Source organism: Leguminivora glycinivorella, chromosome 8, assembly GCF_023078275.1.
Source record: "Leguminivora glycinivorella isolate SPB_JAAS2020 chromosome 8, LegGlyc_1.1, whole genome shotgun sequence".
NCBI classification, from domain to species: domain Eukaryota; kingdom Metazoa; phylum Arthropoda; class Insecta; order Lepidoptera; family Tortricidae; genus Leguminivora; species Leguminivora glycinivorella.
The window spans coordinates 27,084,609-27,112,235 of NC_062978.1; the positions used below are offsets into that span (position 1 = coordinate 27,084,609).

The 27,627-nt window shown below is 37.2% G+C and overlaps 1 protein-coding gene and 1 long non-coding RNA gene across 2 annotated transcripts; both read right to left on the reverse strand.

The window, feature by feature from the left end:
- Window positions 1–726: 726 nt before the first annotated feature.
- LOC125228811 lies at window positions 727–22,972 on the reverse strand. The gene is made up of 2 exons (XM_048133498.1): window positions 21,740–22,972; window positions 727–1,910 (listed from the first exon to the last, which is right to left on the reverse strand). Exons 1-2 carry the CDS (start codon window positions 22,815–22,817, stop codon window positions 913–915), a joined length of 2,076 nt encoding a protein of 691 aa, XP_047989455.1. The 5' UTR covers window positions 22,818–22,972; the 3' UTR covers window positions 727–912.
- On the reverse strand, window positions 7,279–9,635 carry LOC125228812. The gene is made up of 3 exons (XR_007177325.1): window positions 9,585–9,635; window positions 9,026–9,126; window positions 7,279–7,353 (listed from the first exon to the last, which is right to left on the reverse strand). It is a non-coding gene; the product is annotated as an uncharacterized LOC125228812 (long non-coding RNA).
- Window positions 22,973–27,627: the final 4,655 nt, after the last annotated feature.

Here is a 27,627-nt window from a genome sequence, read left to right on the forward strand (position 1 = left end):
ATAAATAATGTATTGATTCCTACATGACGACCGGTCTGGCGCAGTCGGTAGTGACCCTGCCTGCTACGCCGCGGTCCCGGGTTCGAATCCCGGTAAGGGCATTTATTTGTGTGATGAGCACAGATATTTGTTCCTGAGTCATGGATGTTTTCTATGTATATAAGTATTTATATATTATATATATCGTTGCCTAAGTACTCACAACACAAGCCTTCTTGAGCTTACCGTGGGTCTCAGTCAATCTGTGTAAGAATGTCCTATAATATTTATTATTATTTTATTATTTATACCTAATAACATAAGTGACCATGACTGATATGTTACTTAACACTTATAAAGTTAAAAATATGCATAGGTAGAGTATTTTACAATAACAATTTATGTGCTTTAACATGTTTATTTAAGACTCATAGATATTTTTAAACAATTAGCAAAAGTGGGTTAAGTATCATAACACAGTCTTGAAAAAGTTTGACGTCGTCGAACAATTCGCAATAAAAGAAAAGGGCATTATTTCGTCAAATTGAAGTTTGTTTTGAAATTAAGCTACAATAATCACTACTACTGAACGTATTATAGCTGAAAAACACAACAATCTATACAAAAAACAATTTTTTTTAAGAGAAACACAAAAAAATGAGAAAAAATCTTTAGACGCCATTTTCTCAAAATGGTTGGCGTGTGGGTTGACACATTATTGCTTATCACCATCCACATCTTAAATGCTTTACTTGTGATGTGATTTATGTGAATGTCAAGGTGCAGCTTTGAGTCGAGTATAATTCCAAGGTCCCTAATAGATTCAACTAATTCTAGTTCAGTGTTACATAAAGTATAAAGGTTATTTATATTCGATCTTTTTTTTTGAAAATTTAATGATTTTGCATTTATCTAAGTTTAAGTCAAGTTTATTTATAGAACAATAGTTTGAGAAGCGAATCTATAACAGTCATTTACGTTACTAATGGTGTGATAAATTTTTAAGTCATCTGCGTATAATAAGATGTTACAAAATTTAAAACAATTACTGATATCGTTTATAAAAAGTGTGAATAACAAGGGACCCAGAATTGAGCCCTGTGGGACGCCAGAACTGACTTTTACAGCATAAGATTCACATCCGTTTATTGTTACTTTCTGGGTTCGATTAGTTATGTAGGACTTGAACCAGCGCCACAGATTTCCCCTATTACCGTTATAAGCAATCTTTTCCAGCAGTAATTGATGATCTACCCTGTCAAAGGCCTTCCGAAAATCAGTGTATACACTATCTACTTGTGTATTGTTGTCGATGCTTTCAAATAAGTATGAAGTGTAAATAAGAAGATTTGTGGTTGTTGATCTATTTCTAACAAAACCATGTTGATAGGGAATAATTTGATTATGCAGATTGGGGTAAATCAGTTTATGTACTAACTTCTCGAAGACCTTTGACAGAGTAGATAAGATTGATATGGGCCTGTAATTTTCAACATTATTTTTGGAACCACCTTTATGTACTGGAATTATGTTAGCTGTTTTCCAGATAGAAGGGAACACGCCCTCGCTTAAACACTTATTAAATAAAATAGTTAGAGGTGCAGTTATAGTTTTTACTGTGTTTTTGAGAAATATGGGAGGGATGTCATCGGGACCTTGTCCTTTTGATAAATCAAGATGATTTAATTCGTGTGAGATAAGTCTAGATGGAATGTGTAAACTGTGGATATTAATATTAGAAGATGGGTTATTCTCGGACACATAAAAGTCTTTAGGTATAGTGGAGGGCTGGTAGACTGATTGGAAAAAAGTAGAAAACATGTTACATATATGTGTTTTATTATCAGAACTTATGTTTTGATAATTCATGGTGCAAGGTATATCAGACGAGTGGTTGCGATTAGAAATATAGCTCCAAAAGTATTTTATATCTAACATAATTCGTCGTTGCGAACGGACGTGCTATAATTGTTTCTCGCAAATTAAATCGTGTGCAAAAATATTGCCCCAGATCGCGATCGCGAATGCATCAAGTGCGTTTCTGTGTCACGCGTGTTTGTGCAGACTTATTGACTATGTTAGTTTAAATAGTAACTAAATAACTTATTGAAATGGATAGTAACGGCCAGAGCCCCTTTGGCAGGAGTTCAAAAATACAGCGTAGTCCTCCATCTACCCCTGTGCCGCCGCCCGCTGTTGAAGAGAATGCGCAAGCGCCCAGCGACCAAGAGCAAGTACTATCGACGCATGATATACAGCACTGGATAAAGTACATCGAGAAGTCCCTCAAGGAGATATGCGCCATTGCTAAGGAAGGAAAATTAAACTCGGACCAAAAAAGTCGTGTACACGATATCTGCCGCGGAGTTTCTTCAGGAACATCTCAAATGGCAGTCCTGTATCAGTCTCTGAAACAGACGGCTCGCCTGCAGCGCAACACAATTGACTCCCTTAAAGACAACCAGACAGTATTGTGCAGTATCCAGGCCCTACAGGAATCGATAGAGAAGTCCTCGAAAACCTGCTCTCCTTCCCCGAACTCGCCCTCCTTCGCCGATATGGTCAGATGTACCTCCAAAAACCTGGTCCAACCCGCTAATTTGAGCTCAGTAGCAATTTACCCTACTGACAAGTTGAAATCAAGTGAGGAGACAAAAAACCTTGTCCAAAAACTTATTAAACCTGAGCAGATGAAGCTTCACGTCAGAGCTTTACGCAAGGTTAAAAATGGCGGCGTAATAATTAGCACGGAATCCAAGGCTGATATAGAGAAGCTCAAGGAACAGTTTCAAAAAACACCTGCAGACCTGACCATCGATGAGCCCCGTAAACGCAGGCCCCGGATAGTCATCGTCGGCGTACCAACTGCACTGCCAGAACAAGAGGTTTTCAGTTGCATTTTCGAGCAAAATTTAGCCGATAAATTGACGGATACCACCAGAGATAAGTTCCTAGCCTCTATTAAACTTAGCCATAAATCGGGGAAAAAAGATGCTGAGACCGTCAACTACGTCATCGAAGTTCCAAGCTTGATACGCAAAGCCCTAGTATCCCAAAGTCGAGTTTTCGTCAACTGGTCCTCCTGCCCTGTGAGAGATTTCACCATTGTCACCAGATGCTTCAAATGCCAGCAGTTTGGACACGCCGCGAAATCTTGTAAGCAGGCAGACAACACGTGCGGGTATTGCGGCGACTTGGGGCACTCGGACAACGAGTGCTCAAAAAAAGCGGAGCCCCCCCGATGTGCGACCTGCAGATTTTTCAAGAAGCCCCACAATCACAAAACAGGTGACCTTGAATGTCCTGCCAAGAAACAGGCTGAGCAGAGATACATAAATTCTATAGATTATGAAGGCGCCTGCTGAGCGCCACTCCTAAGATCGCTTCTTGACTTTACACACAAGGTATACATACTAGGTTATATTTATATTTTATTTATTCTTTAGCTTCATTTATAACTTTAATTACTCAGATCAATGAATACAACTATAATTAGCGATTTAGATACATTTTCAATATCAACTTCTAATTATTGTAATGTTGAATGCTGCAAACAAAGTCTATCCGGCTATACTAAACCACTAACAATACTAACTCAAAATATTCGTAGTATCTTTAAAAATATAGATAATTTGTCTGTTTTACTACAACGACTTAACCACCAATGCGACATAATTGTGCTGACTGAGTGCTGGCTAACTAAAAACGGCGGCAACCTGCCTGCCCTTGACGGATATGTAGCCTTCAGCAGTAAAATTAATCACAACCAAAATGACGGGGTAGTTGTTTACGCTAAAAAACTCTCGATGTCGTGATTGAAGAGACGAATTTACAAGACTGTAACAACCTACTTATAAAAATTGGCTCAGATATGACCATAATAGCTATATATAGATCACCTTCATTTAAAAAAATAGACGGGTTTCTAAACTCCCTAAGCCCCCTACTTCACACATTAGAATCTTCTAAATGTAACAGAACAAGCGTCTATGATGAGGAAATGGACTCGTTATTACATATAAAACTTACGGCGAATCAACTTTTCCTTGACTAACTTTTTGGTGCATATTTCCTTTGGGATTTCATTGGATATTTTGACAAATAATATCTTTGAAGCTTTATCACATGTTTAGTCACGTCTTCATTCATAAAATTCACTATTATTTGATGCAAAACAGGTTGGAAAAACGTATTTATCAACAAACTACGTTCACATGGACGGAATACTGACACTGACAGTTGTCAGCTGCGTAACGTTCCGATATTATGTCTTGGTTTCATTTACAGGTCAAAGAGGTAATAATCACTGATATTGATTATTATACTTCCTGAATATATCATTCAATGTAACAATTAGGAACAAATGTGATCTTTCATTGCGAAATTACTTACTAAATTGATTTAAATAATCTTTCACGAAATAATATTTACGTAAAAATATTTATCGATTTACGGAACGATCCACTATTGAACTAGATAGTTATCAATATCAATAGCTCTGTCTCTCTCTAAAACACGTGCAATCATGCAGGAGTTACTACTGATAGGTAAACAATTATTTGCTGAGAACATGGACGTTAAATGTATAAGGCGTACGGCTTAGTAAACAAAGTAGTTATGACCTTTATCTTATATGAGTCCCAAGTCCCAAGTGTGTCCCAAGTCCCAAGTCCCGAGTCCCAAGTCCCAAGTCCCAAGTCCCAAGTCCCAAGTCCCAAGTCCCAAGTGTGTCCCATGTCCCAAATAGAATCTATAAAAGGGTCGGAACGAGCCGACGCGCGGCATTCTTACAATATCCACAAGACTAACAGTGTCTCTGGCTTTCGTGTGTTATACTGGTGAGTGAAGTTGTTCTGCTATTATTTCTCTGTTTGTTTTTACTTGGAAATTATTCTAAGTGATTGTAAACTTTGAAATTGTGTTTCTGTTTGATTGTGCGGGGACAATATCGTCGTACATTTGAACTTAGACCTGTGGTGGAATTGCTTTACCGTCAGTTGTGGGGTTATTTTAGTGTTCTATTTATAGTGTAGTGTTACATTTAAATTAATGTGTATAGTGAAGTTTTCTGTGCTTTGTTTCATGAGTGCCGTCAAGCAATACAAAGACTGGGTCGATGTATGGCTGGTGCTTGGAGATAAGTCTGTGTTTGGTTTTGTAGGGAGTAATTCTTGCAAAACTAAGCTTAGATTATGGCACGTAAAGGAAACTTCACTCGTTTGTTTAGTTGGTCAGTAAAATTGAATTTAGTAATTTTCTATGGGGTTATTTTATGAAAGTTATAAGCCAGATCATTGTTTGTGACAGACTGTTGTCCGGCTAAGCGCTTTATACCTTGCGGCTGTTAAACATAAGGCGTTTAGGGGTCTTTTTGTTCCAAGTGGAGGCTTGGGCGTCTTTATTTACTTACAAAAGGCGTACTTTCTCACCGGTCTCAAAGAGTCCAACTGTTAGATGGAAGTGAGGACTTTCACGATTGACGAAAGACATTAGGAGTAATCCTTGCTCACTGAAGTCGGCAGTATTTGAGGCTGGGGTCCTATATATATTTATATTTATTTACTCGGTGCTCTAGTCCATGCTGGCGTTGGTCGCTGGGGATTTCGGTTGTGATCGATCCACATCTAAGTAAAGTTGATCGCAGCTGGGTCTCTCATGTGGCTGGTACTGGTGTGTCCTGGAATACTGGATATATACACGGATAGGGCGATCTACTCTCTGCTACCCTAGCCCGCGGGCAAGAGCAGAGGGGGGGATAAGAACACAAGCCTATAGGTTGCCTATCTCAGCTTCGCTGGCTGAACTGTACAGCTTATGGTAGGGATACACTTGTGCATATTTTGAACACAAGATCTATGGTAAGTGACGGTCTGTGTTTCAGATATGCTAGAGTAGGGAAAACGATAGGACTAGGGTAAAGTCACACACTATTTCTATGAAAGTAGAGTTCTTTTATGATTGGTCTTGGAATATAATTGGTCAACGTGTATTGTGGAGAAATAATTTAACTACTACTATTTATATGGGTAAATGGACTTTAAATGTGGTGTTTACTATCTTAAAATATGTGGTAAAACTGGTAATTTATAAAATCTCTTATTACTTAATTTATTTGAGTGAAATTAATAATTGTGGTAGCAATTTCTGATCTTTCGGTGTGGCTGCGGGACACTTAGTGTTGCTAACTAGTTTTTCAAGGTAAATTCTATCAAATTGGCTAGGGAAACAAACTGTCTTTGGAATAAAAGGATTTGTTTGTTATAGGGCCCAGTGGCATGCGAGCGCCGCCCACTGATGGAAAGTCTAAAGCTTAGAAAAGTTTGACTTACTTATTTCTTATAAAAGTTAGCAACTGCTCGGTGTTTCGATAAAACATTAGAAAGATCGAGAAGTTATGGTCTATTAGCAGTATTGGGGAACGGGGGGTTTAGCTAGGGACAAGAAACAAAACAAAAAGGGGTTAGTTTGTAGATAGATAGCCCTTCAGGCTTACTTGCTTAGGATCCTGATAAAGTGGTTTGATCAGGTCAGGGGTCCTATTCCACATCGCAAGTTCGTACCCAAATCAGGACCACTAATAAGGCGTAGTGGATGATTAACAAAATATTTTTTAATATTTATTTCATGTATGTTTCACTCACTAACTTCTATTCTAAAAATTTTCTTCATTACGTCATTAATTTTCTCACATATAACTTTCTAGGCCTAAATATGATAAAATACTCTTCTATATCACTATATTATTATGCTACAATAACCTTTATTCTTCTTTAAAATATAAATAAATAAAATTTTAAATATTAGTCAAAAATACAGCTGATACTCATTAAAGGATCTAAGTTATCGCGGTTCACATCGAAGGGTTCTACTTATTCACGCTAGACGATCACAAGGCCAAATTTAAGGGGTATATTTAAAGGGGGGTTAGCTATAATGTTGGTTAGTCAAGTAAGTAAGTAAATAAGTAAAGGTGAGTGGAGGTTTAGTTACATTTGGTTCCGTGACCAAGGGATCTAAGATGTACTCTGTAGAACACATCTTGGATACCAAGGTTTACAAATAAATAATAGGAAGTAGCCGTTGCAAGGCTACTTTTGGTGCCGAAGTTTTAATAACCTTATTTTATTAGCCTTACCAGGCTACATTTGTTGCTGTGAAGACGAGTGGGTGTGCTGTATTTCTGACTTATTTCATCTCTAAATAAAACTCATATACCTAATATTTTTATTCAATCGCTATTTCATAAAAACAAAAATAACTTTATTGTTAATAAACACGTCTGTAGTATTTTCTTCCATTGTTAATTCTTGCTGCGTTCCGAGCGAAGTCATGCATCAGTACAGAACCAATGATATTTTCGTCTTCCTTTGGTACCTGAAACATAAAATAATAAAATTAAATTAGCGTAGTAATCTAAGACAAAATATATTTCTAGGAAATTAGCTCATAGTCGTAGTGGTTAAACATCGTCCCGATTAGGCGATTCGGGTTGCATTGCTACGTAGCAATTGTTGGCATTGGCACATCTTGACGTTCCTTTGCGTCTATGCATAGTACTATTATTTATTCTGTGTCTTAATGTATGTTATTCCTAACTGAGTGATAGGCGGGGCTAGTACTGGCAATACTAGGTACTTATATAGAAAAATATCCATGTATCTAAAATAATAGGAGGCGCGGAGCTGTAGTACTTTAGAAGAGTTTGTCACCTAGTGACCGGAATTTAAAACATAAGTATATACACTATGTACAATAGCAATAGAATTTCATGTTAAAACAAATAGTTCTCTATAGGCCTAGTACATTTTCTTAGCAGGCTCTGCCATCTTCAGGGCTATTTTGAAAGCTATACATCACGTTTGCGCTTCACATTGGAGGTCTGATAGCTTCGATGCTGTCTTATATAGTCCATGAACACTCTCTGATGTTATGTATGTTCCTGGAAGGCGTCTGTTATACAGAATTTCATTTATAGGCAGGATAACTACTAGTTAGGACAGTAAGTAGGTCGTTATCATAATCTAGATGTAAGATTATATTATCTCAGATAACCTAGGATACCTAAGCCCTAGATTTAAGACCTAGTACTACAAGAAGATAGGCTTTAGTCTAATCGTTATGGGGGCGCGATTATTCATTGTCGCGCTGAAGTACAATATTATATGGGGCGTCCCGCCATTTTTCTATGAATACTGAATAGCTACACGCATGTGGTATTATGACAAGTACATCCTTCGATGGATGGTTTGTTTGCATTTTAGTTGTCACTCTATAATCTACAAATTGGCTCACAGGATTTCATACATCATACAATAAATTGACAAAGTCTTTATACTGAATATGTTCACTATATGAGAACAAATGTCTGTCTGTTAGGATATAGGTATTAATCATTTTAGAACTAATTTAGGTTAATTAGCTTATAAGTCATCATATATTTTCATATTACATCCGTAGTAAACAGGCATACATCCCGCTTGATGGTGAGCGGTCACCGTATCCTATATCTGCCAATTAATTCAATAAATTAAATGCACTGTACGAATTTCAACTTTCTATACGTATATATTTTTACTGTAGTAATACAAATAAGTATGTATGTATAAACTAGATTTTCAATAGGTCCATATGACATGAGTTCGTTATCTCACATGATAAGCTGTAGGCTAATCTAAAATAGTAAGTGTAAAACCATACAATCATTATGTTCGGTAGATTGTGTACACAGCTTTTATACGGAACGTATTTCACAAGTCAGGAGTATGCCAACATACTGTACTTTAATTACAACCATGTCAAACATATCCTACGAAATATTAGCATTACCAGCATCTGGGAGGTCGTACCTCGCCATACCTTAACTCCATCACTGCTTGCTCATTGTCACAATTGCTCAAATAATTTTATGAAAATTGATTGAAACTTGTAATATTCCTGTTAAGTAGGCATACTCGTAGATAATAAGCACCATTACTACTATAAAACTATATTTTACTGAGGTTCAGAAATAGTATGTATGTAGTATGCAGTAGGTATATAAACTTACCTAACATGACCGGGTCCAGTCTAATTGTCAGATTACTTTGTTGTTCAGTAACATTGAACATGAGCTGGTAGTGCAGTGCAGATCAGTGAGTCCTTAGTACACTGAAAGGAAATAGTCAGACATTAGAAATATTCATATAGAAAGAGTAAGAAAAGGGTTCGTTTTAGAGTTGGGTTCTGCCGAATAGGGTTCAATATTATTTCATTTATCTACTCACGGGGGCGCGTCGCTTAATTTTGGAACTAAAACACGCCCGTGAGAAATATTGTGTCAGAAAAAACAACGCATACAACAAAATTTACAAAAAAATTAAAAATAAAAAGTTTGAGAACCCTTGCCTTGCAGTTCATATCTACATGAGCTAGGACATAAATGAGTTAGTAATAAGTTTGCTTAGCCAATAAAATTAGGATAAGTTCATTTAAGTTCAATTTTCACTTCATTGCTTATTGCCATTGCTATACTTCGCCTAAATTATCTAAATATAATATTAATGCCATGAGCTATTAACTTTTAAATTTAATAATTAGAACGTATTATTATAATAAAACATAAGTACCTTTCATTTATATGAAGTCAGTAGATATATGGAAGACGGTCCAACCTGAAGCGTGGCCTCTCGGGTAAAACCTGAAATTGTACATATTGAAAGATTAGTTAAAATAGGGTGTATGTATGTTTAAGGAATCTTATTTATAAATACGTATCATTAAGATTGTTTATATTTATCTAGTTAGGGCATTCACGCTTAAGAAAAAAAAAGAACTACCATATCCATTTTTCTAAGCAATGTAAAATTTCCTGCCGAGTCGTTTAACTTACTAAGTAGGGTTAGTTAAGTCTAAAAGTAGCTTCTTAGTGGTAATGATTTTTGTACTTACTTGGAGATAGTGCTAAGACAGGGAGCAGTCCATAGAGGACACTCTGAAAAAAAACCCGTTCAGCTTGCAATTTACCGACAGCTAAGTGTTCAACGTCAAGCCTTATCTACATTGAAAAATACAAATCTTTATCTTTGAAAGTACAGGACAAGACTCAATACTCCCATTTTTAAATGCCATAACATTTATTTGAAGGCCTACAAATTGCTTTCCATAATCCATAAGCTAGCCTCAGAAAAATAATTAAGTCATTTCATTGTTTGGAACCGCAAAAATTTTATAAATTCCAAGTACAGTTAGGTAGCCTAGGTCAAGTAAATTAATCGAAGATATATTTTTGATGTTTACTCTTTAAACGAGGTGTGTTCAGGAGTTTCGTGTTTCATGACAGATTGAAGAGTAAAAACAAAAGCTTACCTTTGCTGTAAAGTTAAGTATCCAGTTTATTTACGTCCATTGCACTAGGCTAGATTTCACTAAGTCTACTGTACACCTAACACTTATTGCAATGAATTAAAATAACGCGTTTTCGCCTGATTTCCTAACGAATTTATAGGTTATAAAAATTAAAACTCACTTAGTGACACAAACATATTTTACATTGATCTGAAAGTTTATTCTTCGGACCACATTTGAAATATTAAATGGAAAACATTTGTTTTAAGTTATTACAGATTCATGTTGTAGGCAGTATAGCGCTAAAATGGTCCATACATAAATAGATCTGTCATTTTTTCGCGGACAAAGCGGTTTAGCGGTAAACATGAGATAGATTAGAGAAAATAATTTAACCATAGATAACATATATCTCCGCCAAAAGGTGTTCTATTGGCGACATTACTCAAACTGTCATTGTTCTTAAGTTGGTATGCTTGATCGTCATACAATTTTGTAGCAGGTGAGATTATGATCAAGGTGTCACATGTTGTCCAATGGTTTGCGGTTAGTAATTACTTTATAAAATCAAATACTTTAAATATTATTACTTTATAAATGATGAATGTAGGACCTTCCTATAAATAAAATAAAATTTTCTTTGTCTTCGAGTCCAGGGTAGAGTGGGGTAAAATGGGATACGTAAACTTTTGAAGTTATTATCTAGGTTCTATTTTATTTTTATTCTTTATTTTGATTACTTTTAAAAGCGTTGGCTTTCTGTAAACAATCGAGTGAAAGCGTAATTGAGGAGGAATGAACGAGTGTATGTGTATGTGTGTATAAGTTAGAGGTGATGAATGCTTATAGATGTATGTTTGATAGATTGAATGGCTGGATATGACGGATGTAAGATATGAAAGTGTGTCTCGAATGTTTCTTTTATGGAATGAGTGGATTGATACAGACAGACAGCGCTGGAAAGTGGTCAAAACTAGTTTGGTCGGAATTTGCGGGAACAAACAAGGGGGGAATTTTGGGAACACATTAGTCATAAAATTCTTATTGGTTAGGTTAAAATCCAATGGATTCGACCCATTTCAAGGGTAGTTTTTTGTGACTACTACTACACAAGGTAATAAGACCCATACGAAAACCACACACCTCATCTTGAATGGGATGTATTTGACAATCGACATAATTAAGGGCCAAAATCGTCTAGTGAGAACGAGGCTCTTATCAATATTTGTTTCTCTCGTATATGTTCAAAGATGTGAAGTTTAGTATCATCAAATCATTTCTTCATTTGATCATGATATGGTACCGAGTTGAGGTACATGCTTATGTCATTTAAGGTTTGTTTTATAAAAAAAAAAACACATCCAAACAGATCTTAAGTCAGTATATTTTATTCAAGTATGAGACATGCGCCAAAACATGTGGCTGGAGTGATTAGGTAGAGAAATTGGTTTGAGTTCCGACAATGGAGATTGAAGGCTCTGGACTTATAATGAGAGCTCTAAAGGTTTCTTCGTAATTGCGTGGGAAGTTATTGTGAACTCGTTGAAATTATTACGATAATTATTCCGGTCCAACAGTGTGGATGGAATGAATATTCGCCGCGACCGGGGAACGAGCTAGCAAGAACGGGTTAATAGGACCTATCAGATTCACAACCTGATATCCCTGGCGGTGCGTGGACTCTGGGAAAGGAGTTATCATGGTTCATTGTCGAGATTCTGATGAGCTGATTTCAAAACTGAGTCGCTAGCAGTCGCATAGTATTGAAATACACACCACACGATTAGAAATGGAGGGATATTTCCGACTGATCTAGAGATATTTTTCTTTTATTCTTTTATTCAATTTTATTGCTTCTTTTGCTAAGTGAGATTGGATTTTTTTACAAACCACTTTGTATTTTATAAAAGAAATCCAATCGGGGGCGAGTTGTAACAGAACAAGCGTCTATGATGAGGAAATGGACTCGTTATTACATATAAAACTTACGGCGAATCAACTTTTCCTTGACTAACTTTTTGGTGCATATTTCCTTTGGGATTTCATTGGATATTTTGACAAATAATATCTTTGAAGCTTTATCACATGTTTAGTCACGTCTTCATTCATAAAATTCACTATTATTTGATGCAAAACAGGTTGGAAAAACGTATTTATCAACAAACTACGTTCACATGGACGGAATACTGACACTGACAGTTGTCAGCTGCGTAACGTTCCGATATTATGTCTTGGTTTCAATTACAGGTCAAAGAGGTAATAATCACTGATATTGATTATTATACTTCCTGAATATATCATTCAATGTAACAATTAGGAACAAATGTGATCTTTCATTGCGAAATTACTTACTAAATTGATTTAAACAATCTTTCACAAAATAATATTTACGTAAAAATATTTATCGATTTACGGAACGATCCACTATTGAACTAGATAGGTATCAATATCAATAGCTCTGTCTCTCTCTAAAACACGTGCAATCATGCAGGAGTTACTACTGATAGGTAAACAATTATTTGCTGAGAACATGGACGTTAAATGTATAAGGCGTATGATTTAGTAAACAAAGTAGTTATGATCTTTATCTTATATGAGTCCCAAGTCCCAAGTGTGTCCCAAGTCCCAAGTCCCGAGTCCCAAGTCCCAAGTCCCAAGTCCCAAGTCCCAAGTCCCAAGTCCCAAGTCCCAAGTGTGTCCCATGTCCCAAATAGAATCTATAAAAGGGTCGGAACGAGCCGACGCGCGGCATTCTTACAATATCCACAAGACTAACAGTGTCTCTGGCTTTCGTGTGTTATACTGGTGAGTGAAGTTGTTCTGCTATTATTTCTCTGTTTGTTTTTACTTGGAAATTATTCTAAGTGATTGTAAACTTTGAAATTGTGTTTCTGTTTGATTGTGCGGGGACAATATCGTCGTACAGTTGAACTTAGACCTGTGGTGGAATTGCTTTACCGTCAGTTGTGGGGTTATTTTAGTGTTCTATTTATAGTGTAGTGTTACATTTAAATTAATGTGTATAGTGAAGTTTTCTGTGCTTTGTTTCATGAGTGCCGTCAAGCAATACAAAGACTGGGTCGATGTATGGCTGGTGCTTGGAGATAAGTCTGTGTTTGGTTTTGTAGGGAGTAATTCTTGCAAAACTAAGCTTAGATATAGCACGTAAAGGAAACTTCACTCGTTTGTTTAGTTGGTCAGTAAAATTGAATTTAGTAATTTTCTATGGGGTTATTTTATGAAAGTTATAAGCCAGATCATTGTTTGTGACAGACTGTTGTCCGGCTAAGCGCTTTATACCTTGCGGCTGTTAAACATAAGGCGTTTAGGGGTCTTTTTGTTCCAAGTGGAGGCTTGGGCGTCTTTATTTACTTACAAAAGGCGTACTTTCTCACCGGTCTCAAAGAGTCCAACTGTTAGATGGAAGTGAGGACTTTCACGATTGACGAAAGACATTAGGAGTAATCCTTGCTCACTGAAGTCGGCAGTATTTGAGGCTGGGGTCCTATATATATTTATATTTATTTACTCGGTGCTCTAGTCCATGCTGGCGTTGGTCGCTGGGGATTTCGGTTGTGATCGATCCACATCTAAGTAAAGTTGATCGCAGCTGGGTCTCTCATGTGGCTGGTACTGGTGTGTCCTGGAATACTGGATATATACACGGATAGGGCGATCTACTCTCTGCTACCCTAGCCCGCGGGCAAGAGCAGAGGGGGGGATAAGAACACAAGCCTATAGGTTGCCTATCTCAGCTTCGCTGGCTGAACTGTACAGCTTATGGTAGGGATACACTTGTGCATATTTTGAACACAAGATCTATGGTAAGTGACGGTCTGTGTTTCAGATATGCTAGAGTAGGGAAAACGATAGGACTAGGGTAAAGTCACACACTATTTCTATGAAAGTAGAGTTCTTTTATGATTGGTCTTGGAATATAATTGGTCAACGTGTATTGTGGAGAAATAATTTAACTACTACTATTTATATGGGTAAATGGACTTTAAATGTGGTGTTTACTATCTTAAAATATGTGGTAAAACTGGTAATTTATAAAATCTCTTATTACTTAATTTATTTGAGTGAAATTAATAATTGTGGTAGCAATTTCTGATCTTTCGGTGTGGCTGCGGGACACTTAGTGTTGCTAACTAGTTTTTCAAGGTAAATTCTATCAAATTGGATAGGGAAACAAACTGTCTTTGGAATAAAAGGATTTGTTTGTTATAGGGCCCAGTGGCATGCGAGCGCCGCCCACTGATGGAAAGTCTAAAGCTTAGAAAAGTTTGACTTACTTATTTCTTATAAAAGTTAGCAACTGCTCGGTGTTTCGATAAAACATTAGAAAGATCGAGAAGTTATGGTCTATTAGCAGTATTGGGGAACGGGGGGTTTAGCTAGGGACAAGAAACAAAACAAAAAGGGGGTTAGTTTGTAGATAGATAGCCCTTCAGGCTTACTTGCTTAGGATCCTGATAAAGTGGTTTGATCAGGTCAGGGGTCCTATTCCACATCGCAAGTTCGTACCCAAATCAGGACCACTAATAAGGCGTAGTGGATGATTAACAAAATATTTTTTAATATTTATTTCATGTATGTTTCACTCACTAACTTCTATTCTAAAAATTTTCTTCATTACGTCATTAATTTTCTCACATATAACTTTCTAGGCCTAAATATGATAAAATACTCTTCTATATCACTATATTATTATGCTACAATAACCTTTATTCTTCTTTAAAATATAAATAAATAAAATTTTAAATATTAGTCAAAAATACAGCTGATACTCATTAAAGGATCTAAGTTATCGCGGTTCACATCGAAGGGTTCTACTTATTCACGCTAGACGATCACAAGGCCAAATTTAAGGGGTATATTTAAAGGGGGTTAGCTATAATGTTGGTTAGTCAAGTAAGTAAGTAAATAAGTAAAGGTGAGTGGAGTTTTAGTTACACTTACACTAAAATAATGACTCCTCTGCCTTATTAACTACACAAAGCTCTCCACTCTTATCTGCAAATTATGCTAATGATTATTTCGTTAATGTAGGCAAAAATTTAGCTGACAAAATATATGGACAGTCGGACAGCCCTAGCTCACATTATTTTCCTGCGACCACTAACCATAGCTCTAAGTCTTTTGTACTGCTTCCAACCGATGACTCAGAAGTAATTAGAATTATATCTGATCTAAGAGATAAGTGTGCAGTTGGATGGGATAACATCTCGAACAAAATATTGAAACAATTTAAACATATCTTAGCTCCTCCTTTAACACATATTTTAAACAAATGCCTATCTGATGGAATTTTTCCTAAGTGTCTAAAAAAAGCTATTGTAATTCCAATATATAAGTCCGGTAACAAAGATAGTATCACAAACTATAGGCCTATATCCCTACTTCCTGCTATATCTAAAATCTTGGAAAAAATTATTAACAACAGGCTTGTACAGTACTTAGAAAAAAACTCATTTCTGTCAGATACACAATTCGGTTTCCGTTCTAAACTATCAACCTCCGACGCCGTTCATCATTTGACTCAAAACATTGCGCTAGAACTTGACAGGGGTAACCATACGATTGGTATTTTCCTCGACCTCGCCAAAGCTTTCGATTCCGTCTCTGTTACCTTACTGTTACGCAAGCTACAAAGCTTAGGAATAAGGGGAAAACAACTTGACCTTTTTGCAAACTACCTCAGTGACAGATTTCAGTGTGTGAAGGTGGGCGACGTCATCAGTTCTGACCTAAAAATGAAGCTTTTGGGGTCCCACAAGGAAGTATCCTTGGCCCGACCTTATTTTTGATTTACATTAATGACCTTTGCAATCTTCCGCTCGATTGTGGTAAAATAATATCCTATGCTGATGACACCGCCTTAATTTTCTCAGCACAGACGGAGAGAGAGCATACTTGCGGGCGCAACTAGGATTTAACATTGTAAATAATTGGCTACAATATCATCTACTAACACTTAACGCAGATAAAACCAATTATGTTAGATTTTTCATGAAAAATAACCAATATATATCTGACCATCCTATCTACGCTCATCGCAATACCTGCCTTGCTAGCAATAGCTGTAACTGTCCCTTCATCACTCCCGCAACTAAAATTAAATACCTGGGTGTTATAGTTAATGACACGCTATCGTTTCGACCACATATTGAAGCGTTAAGTAATAAAGTTCGTAAGCTGATATACGTGTTTAAAAGACTCCGTAATGTCTTGGACCTTAAATTAATAATGCAAGTATACTTTGCTCTTTGCCAGTCGTTATTAACATATTGCATTACATCATGGGGAGGAGCAGCCAAAACCCTGCTTTTAATTGTAGAAAGAGCACAAAGAGCTATCTTGAAAGTCTCAACATTCCGACCGTTCCTATACCCTACTAACCTATTATATAAGTCCTGTAAAGTATTATCTGTAAGACAGCTATTCGTGTTAAGCACTGTTCTAAAACAACATAAAGCACTTCCTTACAACTCAGAAATTACTAACAAGAGACGGAAAGATTTGGTTTGCAACCGGCTGACTGACCAAAAGCATGCCTTTTCACAGCGGTTCTACATATTATATCTTGTCACTTGTCAAAGTCAATCAATATTTATTTTCTCTTTAAATATTTATTATTTTCTTACTAATTTAAACAATATTTTGCAATTTTTCTTACTAAAATATAATCGCAATGGTTGCCCCTATTTTGTGTAAAAGATGTGGGAAAAAAGTGTGTCTACGAAAATATTTAGACTGTTCCTGCTGCCACGGTCGGTATTGCCTGGAGTGTCTCGAGTTCCTAGGCGTGAGCTATAAACGCTATGCCCTCATGACTGTGGAAAACCGGCTAAATTGGAAGTGCTCTAATTGTTTACGTGTTTCTGCAAATTCCTCCGGCCCCAAGCAATCAAAGAAGTCGATCACACCGCTTGCTAAGCCGAGCACTTCCAACGCGACCGAAACCCCTCGAATCTCCAATTTAACTCCAAATACGCCGCCGAGTCAAATCCAACCTCAACTTAACGAGTCGACAATGGAAAATTACGCGCTCCACGAATTATTTCTTGAAATGAAAGCATTACGTGAAGAGGTAAGACTTCTAAACTCCCGATTCACAGAAGTCGTTGACTTACTCCATTGTTGCAATCCTAGCAAGCTTGTCAATAATATGCCTCCAACGAATTCGAATGCAAATAAGACTATTCCAACTAAGACGAATTCCAACACCAATAAACCAATAAATAATACTCCTTTGCAATCTACCTCGGCCCCACAGAACTCTACCAATAAGAATAATCGCCCATCTAGTTCTACTACCACTTTTGACAGAAATAGTGAACCATCCTCTAGCTCCGTAACTATATCTGAAAATAAGCAAATTGCTAACCTGCTACGGTCTAAATGTACGACAGCTCTCAAGGAAACTTCAGTTGTCGCCAAAACTGACGAGAACACACCAACTAATGAAGTCCCCTGTAAAGTTACAAATTTTGTGAAATCCATTCATTGCACTGCCGGACCAGATGTGACTACATTAAAGGCTGCTGAACCCCGAAAACTCCTCCACCTTTGGAACATGGCATCAGGCCCAGAAGAGGTTTCTGCATATATTCAACAGCTTTGCCCAGGAGCGAAGTGTACCGTAGATCAGCTTAAGTCCAAAGGTGATTATAAATCCTACAAGATCTCTATTCCAGTTGACTACCTTGAAACGTGTCTATCTGCTGAAGTTTGGCCAATGAATGCAAAAATTAAGCCATGGACGTTTTTTCGAGGCCCCCGTCACTATGAAAATGAATACTCCAATCAATCCTAACTCCACCTACCCATCTTATTGCACTCACCCCCTGAATATAGTATATCAAAACGTAAGAGGACTCAGGACTAAACTACAACACTGGAAACATTCCCTTCTCTCTCAGGAAGCTGATATCATCGCAGTCACTGAGACTTTTCTAGAAGATTCCATTGGCGATGCTGAAGTAGTTCCTAACAGCTGGAGTGTTCTCCGTCGCGACCGCCCCAGACGACGGGGAGGAGGAGTTTTAATCGCTGCGCGCCCAGGCATCAACTTAAAGCGACATGCCGAATTAGAAACCAAAAATGGCGAAGATTTATGGTGTTCTTTCTCCTCTAATAACGTAACATTTTATGTGTGCGTCATTTATATGCCCCCACGATCTAGAGACGGTTCTTATATGGATTTATTTCAAACCGTAGAATCAAAAATCGATATTATCTCCGAGCCGTTTATTATACTAGGAGATTTAAATTTAAATAGTGCGTCGTTAAACATATCTTCTTACTATAACTACTTTCTAAACTTCTGTGACTTGTCTGATAGAAATGTCGTTCAAAATTTGTTCGGAAGTAAACTTGACGTAGTTCTGGTGCAAAAAGCTTGCTCTGTGAATGTCAATAAAATACCTGGAGAGGGGCTTGTGCCGCACGCCGACGCTTACCATCCACCTCTTGAAATTTTAATTAATTATTATTCATCAATGCATAAGACGTCACTTGATCCTAGTAACATTGATACATTGAGGGACTGGAACTTTGCTAAAGCCGATTACGACTTACTTAACCAAAGGCTCCAACGTACTAACTGGTCTCCCGTTTATCAATCTACAGAGGTTGATTACGCTATTGAAGCTTTTTATCAAATACTGTACTCTATTTTTGATTATTCTATTCCTAAAAAGGTTAGATCACATAAAAAGTCTAGATGCTATCCGGTCTGGTACACTAGTGAAATAATTAAACTAATATCTAAAAAAGCTTCTCAACACAAGCTATGGAAGTCAACAGGAGACTCTAAATTTTATAAATCATTTAGCCAGTTAAGAACTCATATTAAAGTCCTTATAGACAAAGCATACAATAATCACGTCAGGTCTATCGAACAAAAAATCTTAATTAACCCTCAAGATTTTTGGAATCATATCAATAGTTTGAAATCCAAGGGGGGCTTTGAAGCTTCTATTTTGTATAAAGGCGAAGAGCGTAGAGGTGCAGATGCCGCGTTTGCTTTTGCTGACTTTTTTTCCAGCGTCTTCTTACCGGATATTCCCTTATTAGATGCCGATCAAACCATGAAAGACGATGTTTCCTCTTCCGCAAATCGAATAGATATTCGTGAAATATCTATAGAGGACGTAAATTTAGCCATCAGCAAACTCAAGCCTAAAAGTGCTATTGGCCCTGATAACGTTCCCCCGTTCATCATCAAATCGTTGAAGCAATTTCTGCTTTCCCCTATTCACTTCATTTTTAAACTCATAATTACTACCAGTAAATATCCAACCCTCTGGAAATTATCTCGTGTAAAGCCTATACCAAAAACAAATGACCCATCTAAAGCCGAAAATTACCGACCCATAGCAATTTTATCATGTCTACCCAAAGTCTTCGAATCGATATTACATCGAAAAATTTATGCCCAAATTAATCCATACCTGTCTGATTTTCAACATGGTTTTCGTCCCAAACGGTCAGTAAACAGTAATTTATTATCCCTAACGGACTTTATTTCCTATAACTTAGATAAAGGTTCACAAGTAGATGTCATATATTTTGATTTTCAAAAAGCTTTTGATCGAGTAGACAATGATATTCTTTTAAAAAAACTAACTGCTTTTGGCTTCACTCCAAAACTTTTACGGTTATTTGCTGATTACTTCAAAGACCGTCAACAGTTTGTGCGACACGGCTGCTACGTGTCTTCCCCGTACCATACCCGTTCTGGAGTTAGTCAAGGCTCTATTCTTGGCCCTCTTCTCTTTATTCTGATGATCAACGATCTCGACAAAGTGATTCAGCACTCTCATCATTTACTCTATGCCGACGACTTGAAACTTATCCGTTGCATCAACGACACTACAGACTGCAACCTCTTACAGGCAGATATCAACGCACTTCTCTGTTGGAGCAAAGACAACAAATTACTGTTCAATCCTTCTAAATGCAGCGTCATGTCATTTAGCCGCTCTGTCTCTCCCATTGTCACCACTTATTTGTTAGATCATAATCCGCTCACCCGTGTAAACTCAATTAAAGACCTTGGTATAATTTTTGACCACAAGCTTACCTTTCATCAGCACATAACATCTCTTGTGTCAGATTGCTATAAAAGACTGGGTTTCATCGTCCGTAACACGAAAAACTTCAATAACCCTAAAGTATTGCAGTTATTGTATACGGCTTTAGTTAGGAGTAAAATAGAATCGGCCTCGATGATCTGGAACCCTCATGAAAAACTATATATATTGCTCCTCGAAAAAGTTCAGAAAGCATTTCTTCGTTTTTTGTATAAAAAAACATATGGCTATTTCCCTTTTCTCTACCCCACCAAATACTTACTTGGTATGTTAGGTTTCAACTCCCTAGAGATTAGACGTATTTCTAACTTGTTGTCCTTTACTTGTCAGATTTTAAGAGGAGATTCAGATTGCTCTGACCTGGTTAATAGAACGTGTAGCCTATTCGTTCCCGATAACTACTTACGTAACCGCAACCATCGTCTTCTTGCGGAGAACGTGGCCCGAACTGTGACGCACCAACACTCTCCTTTATTTTATTCACGGGCTCTTTTAAATCAATTTTTAAACGTTGCACCAGAATGCGATTTGTTTAATGATAGATTTAGACAACTTCGCTCCTATTTTATACGCTTCTGTGAGCTATCTTTTTAATAATGCTTGTTTTATTTGTGTGTGTGCTTATACTTTTTGCTTATTTTAATTATAATATTAGTATAATATTTCAATCTTACAGCGCATTGGCCTATAAGTATAAGCTGTAATGCTGTGAAATTTTATCTTCGAATAAATAAATAAATAAATAAATATGTCTGGGACCGCGGCTGTACAATAAGTTAAACGCAGATTATCACATATATCATCTATGCTACGCAGAATGTAAAAAAGTTACAAAGAAAGCTCTAGAACTAATGTCTTATGAAGACACGGAAAACTTATTAACAGTTCTAAAATAACTAGAAATAACCTAGACAGAGCTACTTAATGTTTACAAATAAATACACCTACCTATGTATCCTTACGCTGATGCGATAAAGTACAACTGTTGACTCATTAAAATGCTAATAAGCAATAAGTGTTACATATGGCTTACCATCTTTTTTGCTGTACTTTTAGAATTATGATAGTTTTAAGTAGGTAACCTACTCTATTTATAAATCTGTAATGTAACTTATTTATTTTTTAGTTGAATACCTATGCAATGCACATGATATTATCAAATAATTTCCCTGTTTTAGTTTGTAAGTTATTTTTTCTGCCTGAGATACAGGATCTCCCTAGTTCAGGCACGGACATGGTGAAGCCTATTTTTGTGTTAATATAGTTTATGGCCTGTTTATAACTGCTATTTTTGGTACATGAATAAATGATTTTTATTTATTTTTTTTTTTTTATATTGGCAGGTATACTATCTTCCACCCGTCCAAGATAGGATTTGTAACAATTAGCAGCCTCGGTCTTAAACCTGTCCCTAAGTTTTGAAAATGTTTCATAATCTATCAGATTGTGGTACTTCTTCCATTTGACCCATGCTTTGTTTTTGTTTTTAAATATATGAATTAATGCAGGTGAGAACCAGCAAGGGAATTTATCTGAGTGTGTTTTCTTATAAGGCACGCGATCTTTTTTGATTTTGTAAATGAGTTCGTAAAACATTTCCACGGCACGCTCAGCGGATAGATTTATAAGTAGGTTTGACCATGGAATCATATGAATATCGTTATTAATTGTGGTATAATCGGCTTTATTGAAGCAATACCTGTATGTCGGTTTGGGAAATAATGTTTTATTATGAGTCTTAGGTAGGGTCATGACTACGTAGAATGGAGGATGATGGGCGGCCGGGGGAACGAGTGCGATGGGGGCAGGTGCGCTTATGCACTCAGTGTTGTTTGATAGAAATAAGTCTAGGATTTTGCCGCGCGTGTTAGGAAATACGTTATATTGTGTGAGATTAAATAAAGAAATAAAATCATTAAGACAATTTTGGTGATTAGATTCACGTTCACCCGGACACAAAGTTGAAAAATTACCACATGTTTTCCAAACTAAAGATGAAAAATTGTAATCGCCTACAATCCAATAACTTTTTATGTTTGATTTTAAAAGTATGTTCTGGAGTTGTTCGAAGTGAGTTTCATATGTTATGGCCGGTTGTCGGGGGGGAATGTATACCACACTTATAATGTGTTTATGATGAGCGCTAATCGGTAGAGAAACGACAATGTTATCAACGAGCGGAGAAGTTGTCGACCGGCCCGGCGGCGCGGGCGGCGGGGCGCACACGGCGGCGCCGAGCTCGCGCAGCACGGCCACCAGCACGCCGCCGCCGACGCCGCGGCCGCTGCCCGCTCGGTCCCTGTCACTTCTAAAAACTACGTATCGACTGTCTATAAATTCGTTATTCGATATGTCGGGACATAACAATGTTTCTGTTAAAATAATTACGTCGTAATTTTGCGATAAAATATTCATATATAAAGTATTTGTTTTAGTTCTGAGACCTCGACAGTTTTGATAATAAACTGAATAAGTATTATACACGATTACTTAGGAGAATAAAATGAATGTATTGATAAACTGAATAATGAGAGCATGGGAATAATGTAAAAATGTATTGCAATGAAAACATGGTCTGCGATAAGATAACGAGCTCGCTCTTATCAATTAGGTACTTACGTATATAGGTGTATATAGTCATTGTGATGCCCACGCGTAAATTACGTGATTTTAATGGAATATAAGAGGTAATTAAATGACTGCAACACTGGATTAAGATTAACAGAAATATATAAGCAAAATCATAGTACACAGTTAAGTTTGTAAAAGGTCTTGATATATTGAGTAGGTCAGGAACAACTCGGCGTTATCTTGTTTAGATCATACGCAGCTCGAATAGCTATTATCGGTGAAGTGTCATCTTTGCGCACTAATATAGTGGCATGCCGGACCCATACATACTTAAAGCTGTGCTTGGCGGCTGCCTCGCGAGACTGCCGTAGTAACAGCTTGTTTTTAAGCGTTAAATGCTCGTTGAGATATATTTTTTGCAGGGGTCCAGTTATGTTTATTTGAGAAGTATTCAGTCCTTTCGCTAGGCGAAACGCAGCCAATATATTGTCACGCAGCATAGTTGAGGTCAAACGCACAATTATGTTTTTTGGACGATTACAGCTGGGGTCGGCGTGCGGTACACGATGTATTGAGACAATGTCACTTGGTGTAAAAGTAAATTTTATAGCGGTTCCTATGTCACTGATAATACTAATTAGGTTTTCATCTCGCCTCTCAGGCATATTGCATATTTCTATGTTACTCATTCGCGACTGTTGTTCCATTTTATCTATGGTGCGTTCAAGGGTCTGGATGCGGTCTACCTGCTGGTTGGTTGACGACACACTGGATTCTACAGTACGCAGTCTTTCCTCATGAGAGTCTTGACGCGAGCTGGAAAATTGAAGTGAGTTTTCTACATGTGTCAAGCGGTCCTTGACCTCATCTAAAGATTGATTGATAGTCGCGTTGTCCTGGTTAACCTTCTGGATATTCAGTTGAATTTGGCTTAATGTGGTAGTAATTTTGGCAAGCTCAGTTGCTAGGCCGGCCGCTATAGCTATGTTTATGGTAGCAGTGACGTTATTCTCGAAGGTTGAGAACTTACGCTCGATCAATTCCTTGACTTCTTCTGAAGTATTTGTCATTTTGTCGTATTTACGTTTGCGAAATTCAGATGATAAGTCAGGATTAGGATGTGCATTTATGCGGCGGCGATCGTGGTACCAATGTGGAGGTAGGTTTGAATGCCGTGTCCGATTCCATATCGAAGTCGACAGCGTCCGTGTTATCGCCCATCCCTTTCATTAGCGCGGCGCAGGTAGAGGAACTCGGGTCGAGGTCGAATCGAAATAAATCGCTGCGCGCGTACTCGAATCTGTTCACACTTCGATTTGCGTTGAGTTACACTAAACTGAACACTACGCTCTGTGCATTTGGTCACTTTTACGTTGCTGCGAATTTAATTAAATATAATTTTTAATTAAGTTTAACAAGTGCAGTTGTTACACGCGACTAGTCGCTCCGAATGATCACAGAAGAAAAAAAAAGCTTTTTTACGCAATAGTGCGAGAAGTGGTTCATTATAATTATGTCAGGACGAAACTTCGGAGGGCCATCTATACTTCTAAACGTCGTACGATACATGTGCGAAAAGGAAATTTGTAACTCGTATCGTGGCGTGTCGATTTATAACATTAATTTATCGCCACTCGTTTCTAACTTTCTTTTTTACGCACTTGTATCGTAATGTACTATTTTAATACATTAATTGACATCTGTCATGTGATTGTAGTTTCTATTTATGTTAGGTACTCTATGGACACAGAACGATCTAACAAAAAACTGACCATTCAGAGCGCTAGCTCCTGACGCATAATTATTATGACAGTTTACAATTTGACGGTTTCTCTCCGTTAGATTATAATCTAACGAAAAATAATCCGTTAAATTGTGAACGTTACGGTTCACCATTACTCGTCAGTTCATAATCTCACTAGTAAGATTGTAAACTAACAGTTTATTATTCGAAAACTGAATATTAAATCACAAGAAATATACCAATTAAGCCGCCAAAGTACAAGCAAAGTAACTGATAATTTTGTTTATTTAGCGAGTTCGACCATTTCCTTAAACAATATACCTATCGAATTTTGATGATAAAAGTTTGATGAGGTTCTTGATTGACATCTGTGATTGCAGTGTCTATTTGTGTCAGTCACTCTATGGCCACAGAACGATCTACTATAAAACCGACCAATCAGAGCGCTAGCTTCGTTCCGACGCCATGACAGTTTACAATTTGACGGTTTCGCTTCGTTAGATTATAATCTAACGTAAAAATAATCCGTCAAATTGTGAACTGTACGTTACGGTTCACAATATTTCGTTAGTTCATAATCTCGCTAGTGAAATTATAAACTAACGGTTTTTACAATTTTACGGTGACATATACATAGAAATAAAATATGCAGAGGCCAAGAAGTTTACTAAGGAAGTGGGCAGACGTCTCTTTGGTCCAGAATTCAGGACCTTAGCTTGGGGTGGCCTATTCAAAGGCTGTACGCTTTTCAGTGTGACAACGCCACAAGCTTAATGGGCTCTTTTGCATCTGAAGGAGGTCATAATTTAGTATATGTGGGTATAGATACTATACAGAGTGGGTCCTGTAACAAAGGCGAAGAATTGAACTCTAGGCTATTCTCCTTATACTGATCAACATTTGTTCGGCTACTTTTAAAAATAACTTGTATTTTGATTTTTATCACCCTTGAAAGTTTTTTCTAAGAGGTAATGTATTGCGAATTCTGTTAAGTCTAAAGTCTGATAGACAACGTCAATGACAACAATAATGGCGTACATTGAAGCTAATATTTATTTTGTATGAAAAATTAAAAATTTAAAGACTTCATAATTTTTAAAAGTCACTGAACAAATGTTGATCAGTATAAGGAGAATAGCCTACAGTTCAATTCTTCCCCTTTGTTACAGGACCCACTCTGTAGATTTTTTGCTTCGTATTTTCTGAAATTAAGGTTATAAAATTTTATATCTTCATTCGTTTTCAATGTAAAATAGTCAGTAAATATCTATATAATTATACGAATCTTTGAAGCGTAGCATCGGTCTTCCAACGTTCCTTTTAGTTAGCATAATATTACGCGACTGCACCTAGCAAGACACGTCGAGGTATTGTGGAGGGCTCCATTCGGTGCACATGCCCCAGCCACCGCAAGCGTCTCTGTTTGAGAAGAGCGGTAAGTATGGGCTGCTGCGCTTTTTTAAGAACCTTTTGGTTTGTCACTTTGTCATGCCAACCTGCCTGCCTTGCCTGCTTTGACCTGCCTTCAAAGACTGTGTTAAGCGAGACATGTCTGCATTTCAAATCGACCATTAAGCCTTTTTTTTACTTTTTTTAAACGACTTTTTTATTTTTTATTTTATTTTGGAGCCTTGGTCCATGGGACTATGCCGCCTCCGTTAGGCCACTTCATATCATCAACAATAAATATACAAACTCATTATAAAAAATAAGTCAAAACAAAAGTAGGTAAAAAAACAACCGAATTTGTATATTTATCTATAAAAGAAACTATAATTATACAAATTCAGCAGTCTTTCACAGGGGTTCCGCAAGAATTGATTGGAACACCCCTATGTCGGTCATCGTGTATCCGTGGACCTCAAAGATCTGCATTCTCTTCGCTCGAGTCCAGACACACTCCATAATCATCAAGCCTGGGAAACCTTAGCTGAAGACCGAGGTCAATGGTGAAAGCGTGTTGTCGAGGGGAGGAGGACGCAGAGGCAAAACGAGACTGGAACCTCAGGTGGTATGGGTTTTCTATGCCAAAAATGTGGTAGGTCGTGTCGCTCGCGAATCGGCCTCCACAGTCACCAAACCCGTTGTCGAATCAGCAATGTTTAAATCGTCTGCAATAGACGCAAAGGCCTGTGATGATACAAGTCATATGTGTCCCGAGCTCCTCCTACACATTGACTAATATAATTAAATAAATAAATATATTGGGGACACCTTAGTGACCGGCCACATCAGAGCGTCGCGTGTCTCGGGGCGCGCAACGGACGTCCGCGCCACGCCACCTGAGTGTAATTCAAAAAGCGTCTCCTCAGTACATTTTGTATAGGAAGGACGTAAGTAGGGTTTGCAATCCGGATATTCGAATATCCGAATTATTCGAATATCCGCCAATATTTTTATCCGAAAATATTCGAATAATCCAAGTGAAATTATCCGGATAAACGGATAATTTCTATAAACATTATTTTTTATTTATAAGTAATATATTTAATAGATAGACGTCACTGAAACCAATTTCGATCAATTCTTAATACGGACAATGTTATTGCTAACAAGTTTACACCTATTTATCTTCAAAATCAAACTAATATTTACAAAACAAAGAAAGCATTCGTGGACAAGAAGTAAGCAGAATGCCTCACCCCACGCACTCAGTTCTTATCAAATATTCGATTAATTGGATGATTTAAAAAAACAGAAAAACGTTCAAGTATTATTTTTTAATATGAAAACGTTACCCCAACCTACTTTCATTACTGCTAATAGCTAACGTGAAGTTATCTGTAAAACCGTACTTAATAAGGGAGATTTATACCTAGATTTCCTGGTCCCTTGTTTTTTTGAAATTGAAATTTAGCGCCTCACTCCGAATTTAGCTGTTATCAGTTCCATGGCAATTTAGTACGCCAG

Bases quoted from the DNA above. Each gene is read 5' to 3' on its own strand.
- LOC125228811 (XM_048133498.1), bottom strand. From the start codon at position 22,817: ATGAATATTTTATCGCAAAATTACGACGTAATTATTTTAACAGAAACA. The intron at 1,911-21,739 runs ATATAAAAAAAA...GAATTATGTTAG, and splicing joins GGAAGATAGTATACCTGCCA to ATATAAAATACTTTTGGAGC.